This window comes from Lynx rufus, unplaced genomic scaffold, assembly GCF_022079265.1.
Source record: "Lynx rufus isolate CCGP_SWC_20201006 ecotype Redwood Valley unplaced genomic scaffold, mLynRuf1.p SCAF_11, whole genome shotgun sequence".
Taxonomy (NCBI): Eukaryota; Metazoa; Chordata; class Mammalia; order Carnivora; family Felidae; genus Lynx; species Lynx rufus.
In genome coordinates, this window is record NW_025814825.1 from 68,616,827 (window position 1) to 68,632,647 (window position 15,821).

The 15,821-nt window shown below is 58.6% G+C and overlaps 1 protein-coding gene across 1 annotated transcript in view; it reads right to left on the reverse strand.

Moving 5' to 3' along the window:
* Window positions 1-2,533, reverse strand: part of CFAP46 (cilia and flagella associated protein 46) — a 94,426-nt gene extending 91,893 nt beyond the window's left edge. Inside the window, 4 exon segments of the mRNA XM_047073650.1 lie at window positions 912-976; window positions 1,549-1,680; window positions 1,898-2,022; window positions 2,485-2,533. Coding sequence (XP_046929606.1) covers window positions 912-976; window positions 1,549-1,680; window positions 1,898-2,022; window positions 2,485-2,533 — 371 coding nt within the window.
* Window positions 2,534-15,821: the final 13,288 nt, after the last annotated feature.

The following is a 15,821-nucleotide window of genomic DNA, read 5'->3' on the forward strand; positions in this document are numbered from 1 at the left end:
AAGGCTGTCTGCTCCTTCAAGGGGCTGACTCGGAGCCCCTCTCGTTCTCTGCCAAGCTGCGCCCTCGTCTATTTGTAAAGATGGTCCTGCCAGCCGCCAAGGCTGCTGGTCGCCCAACAGGAAGTCTGCAGGTGCCCCCGAGATCCCCTGGATGCAGGCTGCCTGCCACTCCCGCTTCACAGTTCCAGGACACAGTCCCCTTGAATACCCACTTCCCTTAGCACACGTCCCCAGTGAGGAGGGTCTGTGGGGCTGGGCCCGGTTCCCCAGCACCCACAGCAGGGGCTGCCAGAGGGGGCCGTGAGCAGCACCTACTAGATCACCGGGTGCGTGAATCTGGGATTTATTTACACCCGAACCTCCTTTAAATGTTGGATCCTACTTAAGTAGGTTGTAGGAACAGCAGTTCTTAACAGCTTCGAGAGTAGTTCTTGCAAACCGAAACGCTGATTAAGCAGAAAACGGTGCTGGAGCGTTAGCCGAATCACCACAGATACGAGGCCTTGGCCCGGGCAATCCATCGGGGGGGGGGGGGGGGAATAGGTAAGTGGAGGCAGCAGGGGGAGGGGACCCTGCGGCTGAACCCTCAGAGAGGCCCAGAAAGTAAGGGAGCCACGGAGACCGGGCCAAGGAGAGGTTCCCAGAGAGAAGGCAGACAAAAGTCACGTGCAGACCACAGAAACCACAGAACAGAGGAAACGATGAGGCTGGGGGGGGGGGGGGGGGACGATGCGCCTGTGCGGCCCAGCTCCGCACATTAGAGACGAGCACAGCCGTACGTGCGCCCCAAACACAGACCAGGACAAGGAAAACCCCTACAGTCTGAACAGGTGCCAGCGCTCGGTGACCCCTGGTGGTTTGGTACCTTTTACACAATCCCCGTCAGAGACGGCCGAGTCCATCGGGCCTACCTGGGTTCTCCTTTCGCGAAGTTTATTGCTTTCATATACTGAGTCACACAATTTTCAAACTCCTCCTAAAACGACATAAAGAATATGCACAATTACACTGAATCTGCCACTAGAACATCGACCGTGGCTCGTGGTCCCTTTGGTGACCATCAAACCGCACTACAGGCTGGCCTGGCACCCCGAGTGTAGGCAGGCGGGGCTGGGGCTCATGCGCGCTCTCTGCAGGTTCCCCTCTGCCTGGCCCGAGGGCGGCTGTTCCGGGCATGACCCCCGCACAAATGTCCAACGGGAGCTCAGGGAAAGGGCGGAAGCAGGAAACTCGGCCAGTTTCCCGTCGCTGAACACGACGCCGCTCGCCTGCCTCTCCACGAAGAGTACTTTCGGATCTGTCTAGCCCGACGCATTTTGGAAGCGGGGGGAGACCTGACTATTTCGACACAAGATGTAAAACTTCGAGGAGGCTCAAGGCAGCCTGGCAGTTTGGGGGGGGGGGGCGGGGAGCTGAGCGGGACAATTAGGTACTGATTTGCAAATGGCCAACGGGCACGTGGTGTGGCCTGTCTCACTGACGTGCTAAGGTTGTGCACAGGAAGATGGCACGCTCAGACGCACTAATAAAGGACATGGGGCCTCTCACCAGGTTTTCGGTGGACTTGGGGGCGCAGAGCTGGGCCCGGCACAGGTGCGCTCGGCCCAGGAACTGGGTGACCGGCCCCTTGGCCTTGAAGTACATCTGGATGCAGTCCTCGCTCACGTCCGGCTGCCCCATCTGCGAGACCACACAGCACCATGGAAGGCCCCAGAAAGCCGCCCCTGGCGGCCCGTCTCCCCTCCAGCAAACCCCTGAGGGAGTGGCTGGAGGACCCATCTGACGACAGGGAGCCAGCACCTTCCTGCCCCACTTCCCGCTTCCGGTAAACCCAGAACAGAGACCTCCAGAAGGCTCCCCCCCCACCACCACCACCAGGACCCTGGGGAGTAGGTACCTTCAGGGCCTGTTCCGCACACAGAACAAACAGGTCAGGGCTGAAGCTTTCTGTGGGGTCAAACTCGGATTTCCCCAGGTTGGCCGACTTGATCAGCTGGTAGGCCCTCTGCAGGGAGGCAGCATCTAGGCGGTCGACATGGAGGCGGGTTTGGGCTGGGGAAAGCACGCCTGGCACCACTGAGCAAGGTGGGGACGGGCGGGAGGGTGAGGAGGGGTCTGGGGTCCTCCCTGCACGGCCCCCGGCCCCCTCCAGCAGCCTGAGCCTCAGCAGCGGCCCTGACAACGCCTCCTTTTAAAAGGGCGGCTCGGTTTACCGTCGCCCAGGTCAACCAAAGGCGAGAAGCGCGGGTTTCACTCGGTCACTGTGTCCCGCGGCAACTGGAGGGGGGGGGGCGGGGCTCGGCGGGTCCCAGGGCGTCACAGGGTCATGGGTCTGGCACCTGCTGGAGCTCCCCAGGGTCGCGGGGGTCCCAGCGCTGGGGTGGGGAGGGTTCAGGGGTCGCGGGACCTGCCAAGGTGGGAATTCGGAACCGAGCGGGACCGGGCCCCCCCGGGGCAGAGCGGAGGGTCGGGGCCCCCGCCCACCTTGCTGGCTCTCGGCGTGGGCCAACTCCTGCGTGATGACCAGGTCCATGGCGCTGCGACCCCCGGCTGGTTGGCTTCCTCCCTCTAGTGGCTGGCGGTTGCCTAGCAACCAAGGTGGACGCGGAACCGGTCCTACGGGTCGGCGACGGGGCCACACTACTCGGGAGGCGAATCGCCACCGGGCGGCCATCCCACGTGCGTTCATCCCAGCCCCGGGGGACGAGGACTTGGGGGCGGGGCCGCGGCCCCAGGGGGCGTGCCCGAGCTGGCCCGCGCCCCCCCACCTCTCAGAGGCCCCCGCCCACCCCCCTGGACGGCGCTCCAGCCGAGCCTCCCCGCGTCCCCGCCCGGCAAGGATGCCCCGAGTCTGGCCCTGAGCCGCGGCGGACCGCGCTCACAGGACCCCGGAATGCATTCCTGCCTGCCGTAGCTCATTCCCGCATCCATCCATCCATCCATCCATCCACCCACCCTACAGACGGCAGTTCGCCCCTGCCTGGGTCGGGGCTGGGGCGCGGGGGAGCCGGCTTGCGGGGAGAGGTCATCAGGCTAACCGTGAATGCCGTGCCTAGGGGTCGGCTCCCGAGGGGGTCGCGCGAGCACGGGACGGATGAGCAGAGATCTGCAAGGGAGAGGAGGCTCGCCACCGGGGGACGAGAACAGCACCTGTGCAGGCCGGGAGCGGGGAGGGGCGCTGGGGAGGGCGACTGGGCTGGGCTGGGCTGGGCTGCGGGGGGGGGGGGGGGAGGGGGGAGCGGGGGCGCGGGGGCGCCAAGCTGGGCCGGGTCCCTCTCCTCCCGGGGCGCTGGGCGCCCGGTCTCCGCGTTTTCTGAGGTCAGGCGGAGACTGTCTTTGGGGAGGGTGAAGGCTCGCCCACATGCCGCGGGCAGGAGAGGAGAGCGGGTCTGGGTGACGAGGGTGGGGCCAAAGAGGCCAGGAGGCCGAAGCCCTGGGGCTACGGGGGTGGCCTGGGCGTGCACCGGCGCCGGGAGCTCCAGGAGCGGACTGGGCGCGTGGCAGCTCCGGAGCAGGTCGTGGGCGTTCCGTCCGGGCACGCGGGATGCCGAGGTACTCGAGCTCACGTTCGCGGGAAGGCTCCCGGCTGAGCGGACGGCTCTGAGCAGAGGTGCGGCCTGCGCACAGCCGCACTGCTGGGTGCGGAGCTGCGCTGCAGACCAGCCTTGCAGCAGCAGGGAGCGCTGCAGGGGAGACGCTGGCGGACCGAGAGGTGGAAGGGAGGACTGCAGGGCCGGGTCTGGGAGCCAAGGTCGGGGTCGGGGGAGGGGGTCTGGTCGGTCAGATATGGCCACGAGGTCAGTAAGAGGAGCACTGCGAAAGAGCGTTTGGGATTAGCAAGGTGAAGGCTGTGGGTGATCCAAGCCGCTAGCGCGGCCAGATGGCCTTGAAGGACAGCAGTGTTGGAGGGCTCACACCACTTCATTTCAGGCCTTCCTGGAAGGCTGCAGCATTTAAGACAGTGTGGGCCAGTGGAGCAGAACAGAGTTCAGAACCAGATCCCGTGTCCATAGTCCACCGATGGCACCAGATGTGCTGATTCAATGGGGCAAAGGAGCCTTTTCCGCAACGATGCCAGAGCCCCTGGGAGGTGCGTGGGCATGGGGACACGCAGCCCCTGCACCGTGCCGGGCCGGAACTTTCATTTGAGCGGGGTCATAGGCTTAGAGGGAATGGAAACGTTTGAAAGAGTGAAGCAAAATATCACACCATCTTGGAGCAGGCGGAAGTTTCCTACCTAGGGCACGAAAAGGGAAACCAGAAAGGAAGAAAATAAATCTGTCATCAGAAGGAAAACCTGTGCTCCTTGAAAGACTGTTAAGAAAATGAATAGGCAAACTGCAGATCGGAAGAGAAAATTCACGATAAGTACACCTGACACAGGAGCCGTGCCAAGGTTATCTTTTTAAAAGCCAATAAATCAATAACAAAAGACAAAAGCACGCAAAAAACCTGGGCAGAAGACAGCAAATAGACACAGGACGGTAGAAGATAGGGTTATCTTGTAAGCACACGAAAGGGGGCTCGGCGTCCTGAGTAATGAGGGAACTGTTGCACATTCCAATCAAAGTGAGAAACCGTTATAGGCCCAGGAGAATTGCTGAAGACTGACCGTGATGAACATCGGTGAGATACAGCAACTGGGGTCCTAACACGCTGCTGGTGGGAGCGTAAAATGGTACAAACGCTGAGAACCAGAAAGGCTTTGACGAAGTTAAACACGACCCCACGATCTTACTTTCAGAGCTTTCCCCAAGAGAAATGATGTGTCTGCGTTCATATTAGCCCCAAAGCGGAAACAACCCAACTATCCAACAGTAAACACACTGTGGGGTGCTCGCACAATCACCTCTCAGCCACGGAAGAGACTGAGCCGGGGACACCCACCGCCGAGGCGGATGCGTCTGAACAGCGGAGAGCAAGGCAACCAGGAGTCAAAGAGTCCTCTCTGCGGGTCCATTTCCACCCGGTTCTAGAACAGGCAGGAGGAACCAAAGACCGTGGGGATCAGGGTGGGGCTAAGCGCTCAGGGGTGGCAGGCAAGTCCACACCTTTTCTGGGGTGTCGGGCACCCGGCTGTATTCCCCTCAGAACTCCCCTGGGGCGCCTGGGGGGCTCCGTTGGTTAAGCCTCTGACTCCTGATTCCAGCTCCGGTCATGATCTCATGGTTTTCGAGATGGAGCCCTGTGTCAGGCTCTGCGATGACACTGTGGAGCCTGCTTGGGATTCTCTCTCTCCCTCTCCCTCTGCCCCCCCCTTCTCTCTCTCTCTCTCAAAATTAGTAAATAAAATAAAACAACACCAAACTCCCTGGAGTCACCGTTCACCGTGGGGCATCTTACGTTACTTCAGTTGTACCTCAAGGACGAACCAATCCAAAGGAATGCCAAGCCCCGGGCTCCAGGAAGGCTGGCCTGAGAGGGAGCGGGGCCCCAGGCCAGGCGGGCGGGACCAGGGCGGGGGGCAGCAGCGGGCGCTTGGCCCGCGAGGCTGCAGGAGCTTCTGCCAGCCTCTGGCGCCTGAGAACATGTGGCGGGGCTGCTGGTCTGCCGCGGTGGGAGCACTGCCGGTCGGGGCTGGGCACGGAGGAGGGCGAACCAGAGGCCCCAGGATGTTAGGCCCCCTCGAGGCCAAGGCCCCCTCAGGTTAGGGCCCCTGCCCCATGAGCTCCGCCCACCTGCTCCCCCCCAGGATGAGAGATCCCGATGGGGTCCTTCTGGGAGGGGAGGTCGGTGCAGCCCTGCAGGTTCCCGCGGGCGGTCGTGGGGGCACCTGGGACCCGGGGCCAGTGGGGGGTGGGGAGCGGGCGGCCGCGGCCTGTGCAGCAGGACCAGGCTGTGACCCGGCCATGTTGGGGGGGGTGGGCACCGGCCTGAGGGTGTGGGGCTGCCACTGGGTGAGCCCAGGAGGACAGACAGAAGAGGAAAACGTCCAGCAATGTTAAAGCGTTAGCTGAGCAGCGCGGACAGCCCGCCTCCCAGACTGTGGGACGTCCATGCTGCTCCGAGTACTGTTCATCTTTCTTTACGCTCTCTCCTCTCATTCTTCTGCCTCAGGAACAGACTCCGATTTTTGGCAGGCACAAGCCTACCTCACTTCCCCCCTCCCTTGTTGCCAGTGTGGCCAAGTGACCAGGTTCTGGTCACTTTGAAGCAGTTTTAGGGGAGTATTCTCAAGGGGAGAGCAACCCTTCATGGGTCCTTCCTTTTGCCTGCTGGTGGAAATGTGGCTGTGAGGACTGGAGCTTGGGCAGCCATTTTGTGTCATGAGGAAGTAACCTCCATGCAGTGGATGGAGGAGCCCGGCTCTCCCGTCTGTGGGGAAGCTACTCAGTCCTGCGAGGCCTTATGGGAAAAAGAAATAGACATTTCTCTTGTTAAATCTGCTGCTGCTTCCTTTTTCCTGGGACACTCCCAAGCGATGTCCTCAGCAGGGCTTCAACCTGACCTTTTGAAGATTAGGATGCGGTGCAGACCGCAGGGCAGATTTCTGGCAAGTATTGTGTCTGTGTTCGTAGATAAAGTTTGAAATTCAAAGCCTGATGAAGCATCTGTACTTGCACGTATACGTACGTACACGGGGTAACATGAGGTCCGTGGGGGGGGGGGGTATGTATGATAATTCTGCCCGGGTGTGATTCTGAAACCCAAGCGCCCTATTTTCGTCAGGGTCTACAATCACGCACCGTCTCGGAGGTGGAAGGCTCAAGTCCCCGTTAGTCAGCTACGAGCTCCCACAGGGACTTCTCAAACGTGTCTTTGTTTATTCCGAGAGACACTTGGCACTGTGTGCACGGCGATTATAAAATATTCATCCCCCAAGGAAGCATCTCCCAACATCGTATAGTAAGAGGTTTTCCAAGTCCTAGAGCATTAAACATTAAAACTCATTTTCCTAGTTATACAGGGGCCTTAAGCATGAGGTGGGGACACAAGGTTCTTGTCTTGCTGGCTGGTGTTCCATTTAGTAAAGACAATTCGGGTCAGGCCCCACCTGCTCTTTCCCCTGTTTGGCGTGAGAACAAGTGTGTTTCCTTCTGAAAGTCCACTCCTGCCGGGCCGGTGCTCCTCCCTGTCCGTGCTCTGACCCCAGACGCCTCGAGGGAAGGCCGCTCGACGCCACCAAGCGGTCCGGCCTCGCCCGTGTAGGGACACGCTGCACTCCGGGCGCTCTTGCCCTCACTGTTCCTCGCGCCTCCCTGGCCGGTCTCCGGGCGGCACCCGAGCCCACCTGCAGCAGGAGGTCCCTAAGGTGCCCCCTGCGTGTCCCTCACAGCAGCATTTCGGCCACTGGGACCGCGTCCTGCGTCTGGGCCCCAGGCCCGCTGTCTCCATCCGCACGGGCTGCACCCAGTATCTCCACCGCGGGCGCCCGGGACAATAGGACTGTCTGTCTCCGCGCAGCCCGGGGCAGACGTCCGAGATGGCGGCCAGGCCGGGCTGGCTCCTCCTGGGGCCGCGGGAGGGGTCCGGTCCTGCTGACAAGTTGCTGAGAATCTGTGCCTCCAAACTGGTAGGGAAAGGGGCCGTGCCATCTTTTCAAACAGTTCAGAAGCTCGTCCTTGAGTCCTCTAGGCTCTTGGACTGCTTTCGTAACATTGTACTCATTTGTTCCCTAAAGTCCCGGCACTGGTGACGCTGGACATGTTCTTTCATGTGTTTTGATCAGGTGAGTTTGTGGGTGTGTGCACGCAGGTGTGTAGGTGTGGGGGGTGCACATGCGTGTGAGTGTAGATGTGCGTGGCTGTGTGTGGGTGTGTGCACATGCATGTGGCTTGCATGGATATGTGTACATGTGGTTATGTGTGCGTGCATGGGTGTGCATGTGTGTGTGCGCATGGGTGTGTATGTGGGTGTGGGTGTGTATATGTGTGTGCGTGGCTGTGTATGTGTGGGGGGAGGTGTATATATGTGTGCATGTGGGTGTGTGTATGTGGGCGCATGGGTGTGTATGTGGGGGGTGTATATGTGTTGCACATGGGAGTGTGTGTGTGTGCGTGGGTGTGTGTGTGCAGGGGGTGTATATGTGTGTTGCATGGGTGTGTATATGTATGCACGTGGGTGTGTATATGTGTGCACATGGGTGCGTATGTGTGTGGGGTGTGTATATGTGTGTGTGTGGGTGTGTATGTGGGGGGAGGTGTATATATGTGTGCATGTGGGTCTGTGTATGTGGGCACGTGGGTGTGTATGTGGGGGCGTGTATATGTGTAACACATGGGTGTGTATGTGTGTGTGTGTGTGTGTGTGTGTGCAGGGGGTGTATATGTGTGTTGCATGGGTGTGTATATGTATGCGCGTGGGTGTGTATATGTGTGCGCATCGGTGCGTATGTGGGGGGTGTATATGTGTGTGCATGTGGGTGTGTATATGTGGGCGCGTGGGTGTGTGTGTGCATGTGGGTGTGTATGTGGGGGGTGTATATGTGTGTGCATGTGGGTGTGTATGTGTGTGTGTGGGTGTGTGTGTGGGAGGGTGTATATGTGGGTGTGTATGTGGGGGGTGTATATGTGTGTGCATGTGGGTGTGTATATGTGTGCACGTGGGTGTGTATGTGTGTGCGCGTGGGTGTGTATGTGGGGGTGTATATGTGTGTGCATGGGTGTGTATGTGTGTGCGTGTGTGTGGGGGGTGTACATGTGGGTGTGTATGTGGGGGGGTGTATATGTGTATGTGTATGGCTGTGTATATGTGTGCGCGTAGGTGTGCGTGCTCTTGCCCAAGTGTGAGTGAGGGAGAGTCACAAACTTGACGACTGTTTCCCTGTGATAGTTGGCTTCTCCCAAGTCCACCTGTATTTTTCTGGAAAAGCATCTATGTCACCCTGACTTCAGAACGCACAGACCTGAACAAAATAGTCTTTATGGTTGTTTTTCGTTTCCTTGTGTCTAGGGTTATCTCCTTATTATCATTTCTTTATTTTGTGTCTCTTTTTTTCCTTCTTGGTTAGGTTAGCTAAGCGAACAGGTTTTTTTTTTTTTTATTATCTTCCTCTTTTTAAAGAATGAGCTTTCGGGTGTATTTACTGATCCTACAATTTGTTGTTGATCAATTTCTTCTTTAATTCTTACCCCACCCTTTTGTCACTTAACTTGGCGGTACGTTTTGGTTCTTCTTGAGTCAGATACCTCATTAAATTATTTTCACCTTTTCTTGTCAACATAAGCAAGGGTATGAACTTGCATCGGAGCACTACAGATCCCATAATTTCTGATATGTAGTCTAAAAGCTTAATTCTCAGGCTGGCTCGGCCCGGGCAGCGTGTGACTCTTGACCTCGGGGTTGTGAGTTCGAGCCGCACCTTGCGTGTAGAGATTACTTAAAAATAAAGTGTTGGGGCGCCTGGGTGGTCCAGTCGGTTAAGCGTCCGACTTCAGCTCAGGTCACGATCTCGCGGTCCGTGAGTTCGAGCCCCGCGTCAGGCTCTGGGCTGATGGCTCAGAGCCTGGAGCCTGTTTCTGATTCTGTGTCTCCCTCTCTCTCTATCCCTCCCCCGTTCATGCTCTCTCTCTGTCCCAAAAATAAATAAACGTTGAAAAAAAATTAAAAATAAAGTGTTAAGAGGCGCCTGGGTGGCTCAGTCGGTTGAGCGTCCGACTTCAGCTCAGGTCACGATCTCGCGGTCCGTGAGTTCGAGCCCCGCGTCAGGCTCTGGGCTGATGGCTCGGAGCCTGGAGCCTGTTTCCGATTCTGTGTCTCCCTCTCTCTCTGCCCCTCCCCCGTTCATGCTCTGTCTCTCTCTGTCCCAAAAATAAATAAACGTTGAAAAAAAATTAAAAATAAAGTGTTAAGGGGCGCCTGGGTGGCTCAGTCGGTTGAGCGTCCGACTTCAGCTCAGGTCACGATCTCACGATCCGTGAGTTCGAGCCCCACATCGGGCTCTGGGCTGACGGCTCAGAGCCTGGAGCCTGCTTCCGATTCTGTGTCTCCCTCTCTCTCTGCCCCTCCCCTGTTCATGCTGTCTCTCTCTGTCTCAAAAATAAATAAACGTTAAAAAAAAAAATTAAAAAAAAATAAAGTGTTAAAAAAACCCTTGATTTTCAAATTGTGAAACATGCTCTGCTACTCAAGTATCGAGTGGGTCTGCGGCACTGATTCCTTCACTCCTTTGGCGAAGAAACAGGGACAATGACAGTCAGCGCAGAGATCTGCAGAGCATTTTTCTGGCGGTCACAGTCAAGGTCACCTGAGCTGTGCAATGTGGCAGATGCGTGGCTGGAGGGACGCGAGCCCCTGGCGTGGCCCCCGGGCTGCAGCGGAGAAGCCTCGGGCCTTGTTTCCCTGGTACCGTTCTGTGGCTGACCTTGAAGTTTCTCTGCGGTTTCTCCGCACGGCTGTTCCAGGGAGTCTGCGGTTTTTTCAAGTGTTTCAAGCACGCGGGTCCATCCGCCTGTGAGCCCAGAGCCACAGAGCTGGGGTGAAGCAGGCTCGAGCGGGCGCGGCCAGAGGGAACCCCCAGTCCCAGCCCCCCACACCCTCCTGTACCCGAAACGGGGACGCGCCCTCTGTTTCCGGTGGGAGGTCCAAGGCAGACACAACTTCTCCACCTGTTTAACGCAGGCCGCCCCGCACACCCTCACGGGCGTGGAGACCAGGCGCCCACGTGGCCACCGACCCTGGACCCAAAATGGCAGCTTCTTTTGGAACTGCTCAAAAACAAACGTCACCTGAGTGCATTTAAGGATTTTATCGGGTTTCTTCAATGATTCCTGAGTTGGGCGGCGTCCCACCCAGCAGACAGGAAGGCGCCCGACGGGCCGGATGCGATGGAAAACTTAGAGGCGGAAGGAGCGGACGAGCAGGTTACAGTAGCCAAAGGCGGGTTGGTGGGTCGCTCTTCTTCAGGGGACGGCGGGGGCCGATCAGATGACCTACCCCGCGTGGGCTGGGCGGTTCCCGCCTCACTGCCGTGAGGATCCATTTCTGGGGGAGCCTAACCTGTCGTCAGGCCTCGGGTTGGTGACGCGGGGCTTAGCGTGAGCGACTCCAGTCTGGGCCTGTTGTCTTGTTTTTACAGAACCCTGCAGGAAGGTGACTTGGGGGCCCTCTCTCCTGATGGGTCTCCAGTGTGGGAGGGGCTCACTGCCTCCCCCACCCACTGGGACCTGAGGACTTTGCCCACTGTAGTCGGTAGAGCTGGTGGGCTGATGGCTTTCCCCTTCAGGCCCTGGTCTGAGGATGAGAACAAGCAGGAGAAGGATTCCCAGAGGGGTTTTCATTGTGCGCAAAGCACAAGGCAAGGAGAACCTTCCAGAACTGCAGCTTTCCCCTCACTGTCCCCACAGCAGGATTTGGTGGAGGAAGCAGCCAAACTCAGACATCATCCGTGGAAAATGTCCTGCAAACAGGAGACATCTGCTGCCACACTTCTGGCGGGGGGCGGGGGGGGGGCGCTCCGCATGGCCCCAGCCCCACCCTGGGGAGAGAGGTCTTTGGGTCACGGCCCAGTTCTTTCGGCAGAAACATCTGGGAAGAAGAGAGATGCTTCCAGGAGGCCCTGGCAGGATGGGACCCCCGGGAGGGTGTCAGGGCCACGGACACCTGCACAGTCTGGAGCCAGCACTCGGTCACCTGTGCCGGGCATCGTGCCTAACGCACAGCTCCAGGCCTGCTGTGGGCATTAGGGTGGAGAGCAGGCCCCGGTGGGCAGGGCGGACGCACGGGTGGGCGATGGGGTGCGGTTTCCGAGGGCCCAAGCCTGAGCAAGGCCCTGCTGTCACCTCTCCCCACTGACGGGGCCAGGTGCCCCCGGGACCGCCCCCGCCCCCAGCTCAGGAGCCCCCAGGCCTGGCCTAGAGCACCACACTTGGTGTCCTGCACCCACCGCCCGTTTGAGGAGGCCCCAAATACTTCCCTGTGCGTTCAAGTCTCCTAACCCCTGCCCCCTGCTTGGGCATCCCTGCTCTGACCTGGGCAGCTGCCCTGGACCCGTCGGGGCAGGCAGGCAGCCTGGCACTCTCGGGGAAGGGGGACCATCCATCCGGGACAGGCCCGCCTGGGAGGGCGGACCCGTGGGGCTGTCGTCCAGGGGGTCTGGAGGTGGGGGAGGGGCAGACGGGGCCCTTCTGTCCCAGGCACCTCCCGAGCAGAGGGCCTGGTGGTGGCGAAGCGGGGAGAAGCGGCCCGAAGGAGGCTTTTTCAGTGGAGGACAGGGTTGACCTTGCAGGGAGAGTGGGGGTGCGGTGTGGTTCTAACCAACTGGCTGCACAGGAGAGCCTCACAGGGCGACGGCCCGGGAAACAGTGCCCCCGTGGTCCCAGAGCTCTGGCACTTTGTCCTCTCCCAGTGACGTGGGGGGGGGGGTTCCCTCCATTGTCGGCCGCTCCGAGGGTGTGGGACATGCGCACCAGCCGCGCCCCGGCTCCTGTCTGCAGAACCTCAGAGATCCCTTCTGGTGGTTCACTGCCCCTCCCCCAGAGAGTTAAAGTTTACTAGCAAAAATGTATTTGGAGGGAAAGTCAGGAAAAAGTCACTGTTCCTTACACAATTCTAATTCTTACTCAAGAGGCCTTTGATCTGAAGAAGGAGGAGAAATAAGCATGTCAATTCCAGCAAGTTCTCTGCCTCAGAGTGGATGGTCACCCTGCCCTGCCCTTCCCCCTGCCCCCCACCCAGGGCCCTGGGTCTCTGTGCTGCCGGGGGTGGATGGCACGCTGTCCCTCTGGGTGCACCTGACAGGCGGGGGCAGGTGGGGACACCTGTCTCTCTGTTGCTTTGTCCACTGTCACCTGCGGCTGAAAGACTGGAGGGAAAGACGTTCTGTGTTCCAGAACAACAGAGATGAGACTCAGCCACAACGACCCCGGACAGAGGCTCCCCCACGGTGGCAGGGGTGACTGGCCAGCACTGCCTCCCACACCTCGGGGCACCTGCCCTCTAACGAGCACGGTGGCCTTCTCCGGCCGGGACCCGGACTTCCCATGGGTCCAGCCACCTGTGGGAGCCTCAGGTGTCGCGGGAACCTTGCACCCACGCGGGGCGGACACCTGCCTGGACACGGCTTCCAGCCTGACCGTGTTTAGAACCACAGCACTTCCAAAAGAAACAGAAATGTGCCCCCCTCTGCCTGAAGAGACCATGTGTCCTACACATAAGGTGCCGTCCACCCAGGACAATGCCCAACAGAGAAGTCCGTGTGGGCGCCACCAGATGCTGCGGATGGGGAGGAGTCCCCTGAGGACCCAGGTACCCTCTTTGGGATTCATGCAAAGTCCGTGGTCCCACTTGTGGGAGCTGCTGAAACGCTGTCACTTGTCTTTTTTGTGCGAGGTCGGCCAGCCCCAGCTCTGGGTGAAGATGGACGACTGGAGACCTGAGCTTCCTCTCTCGCTCCTTCCTTGACGCTGCTCAGGGGACCGGACAGGTGGCAAAAGCCTGAGTCCACGGCCACGGTGGCCCCAGTGACCTCCCTTCATTCCCAATTTACGTGGTGACTCTGGGATTGTGCCTCCAGTGCGAATAGTGGCCAACCCCAATCTTGCCCAGGTCCGGGCCGGGGGCAGGCGGGGAGGGAGACGCTGGGTCCTCCTCTGGACCCGGCCCCTGTCTGTCTCCCGTCCAGTGGGCGCGGCCCCTGGGAGCAGCCTCACACCTGCTGGCCCAGACTCACTCACCCCTGTCCTGGGCCCACCTTGGAGGACAAAGTGCTGTGTGGCAGAGGGGGCTGGCATGTCCGTGGGAGGGGGGCAGACGGGCCAGGCTCGGGGGCCCTGCCGGGTGGGGCACGCGGGCTCTCCCGGAGCTCAGCCTTGTCCCAGAGACTTCGGTCTCAGCACTCTCTGGGCCAAGCAGGCAATGTCCCAGCAGAACGGGGCCGGTGCTGTCCCTGACTTCCGTGGGGCTGTCAGACGGCTCCTGAAGCCAGACGCCCAGGCCGCAGCTTCAAGGCCGCCTCTCAGCTCCTGGTCGGCACCATGCTGTGCCCTCTGTATACGGTTTGGCAAACCAGTCACAGGCAGGTCACAGAGGGCCCCGACTCCCAGGCGAGGGGTGCCCAGGCGGGGCTCTAGGACATCAGCCTTGAGGAAGGGCAGGCTGGAGCGTGTGCCGCGGGGACCTGGTGGGGCCGGGGAGACCCTGCAGTGGCCACTGCAGACCTCAACGAGACAGGGGTGTCCCCAGCCTCCCAACGTTTGGACCAGGGGCCTCTGGCTTCACCCTCTCCCAAGAATGAACGGTTCTGGGGGGGGGGCGGTGCAGAGCCCTGAGTGCCCCCGGGGACTTCCCGTCAGCGTCTCCATCCAGCCTGACTGCCGCTACCTCTGGAGCTCTGGCCTTCAGTCCGCTGTCACGTTCCCGCCTCGCGTTACCACCTGTCACGGTCGCCTGAGAGGTGAGGGGACGCTGGCTTCCAGTTGCCCATGTCACTCAGATTTAGAGTTGGCAGATTTAACAGATCACACACATGCACAGAGAGGACACCCAGTCAAATTCGAATTTCAGATAAAACATTACTTTTCAGTATAAATATGTCCCATAAAACACGGTCCTGACTCAAATGTTCGCACAGCTCATACTCATGCTAAAAACATTATTTGATGTTCACCTGAAATTCTAATTTAACGAGGTATCTTCTACTTTACCCAGCAGCACCGCTCAGAACCCAGCACCTTGCAAGGACTGGAGGGTGGGGTTTCGCAGAGCCGTTCCTGAAGACATCGGAAGGGCAGCCTCGTCCACAGAGAGACACGGCGGTCAGCGCGGAGGAGGCAGCACAGGAGATGTGAACAGGGGAGGCGGGGGGTGGAAAACAGTTTTTGAGAAGACATTTGGAACTCGTGTATCCGTCAATAAAAGTGTGAGGAGATTTAAATAGCATACGCGCACCCTAGACAAACTGAGGAAGTGTCAGCATCCATTGAACTTGGCAGGAGCACAGGAGCGTTGGCGCCCTGGGTCACCGCGGCCATGCCCCGGCCCCCGGGAGAAGCTTCCCCACAAGGCGCGTCCTCACAGGGGGAGGACCAGCCGCACAGACGGAGGCACAGAATCCACATATCATTTGGGGGGAAGAAAAAAAATAAAAACAATACAAAACAGAAAGCGTTGCATAAAAATTCAAAAATATGAATAAATGCAAAATATAAATAAACCACAAATAGATATAAATACATAAAATATAATAAGACCAGAGTCATATCAGTAAATGTTATGGGCCTGACACACACCTGCTGAATGCAAAAGACTGACATGGGACCACAAAGCAAAGTAGTTACCTGCTGTTAAAGCAGGACCCGTGACCACTTGAGTGACCCAGAGAGATGGGACAGAAGAGAACAGGCCAGAGATAGAGTGCATCCTGCCATCAGACAAGGTTAAGGTCAAAGTAAGAAAGCATCAGTAAAACCAGTAGAAAGTATTCATAACAAGAAATTTTAATTCTGTCTCAGCTAATGATGGGCCAAGAAGGCAAACGTAAAATGTTATGTATCAGCTAGAGACTCCAATGGGGACCTATATCATATGCTGAGGATAGAGGAAAAAACTTTTGTCTCAAGTGCCTGTGGACATTCAAATACTGATCCCAAATGAGGTTCCCCCAAACCCCTTGAACAGTCCCCAAAGTAGAAAGAGTGCAGAGAGCGTTGTCTGATCACGACAGCAAAATCAGACATCAAAACACAGCTACAAGGGTCAGTCGGTTAAGCGTCCTACTTTGGCTCAGGTCATGATCTCGTGGTCCGTGGGTTTGAGCCCCGCGTTGGGCTCTGTGCTGACAGCTCAGCCTGCTTCAGATTCTGTGTCTCCCTCTCTCTCTCTCTCTGTCCCTCTCCTGCTCACACTCTGTCCATCTCCCTCTCAAAAATAAATAAACCTTAAAA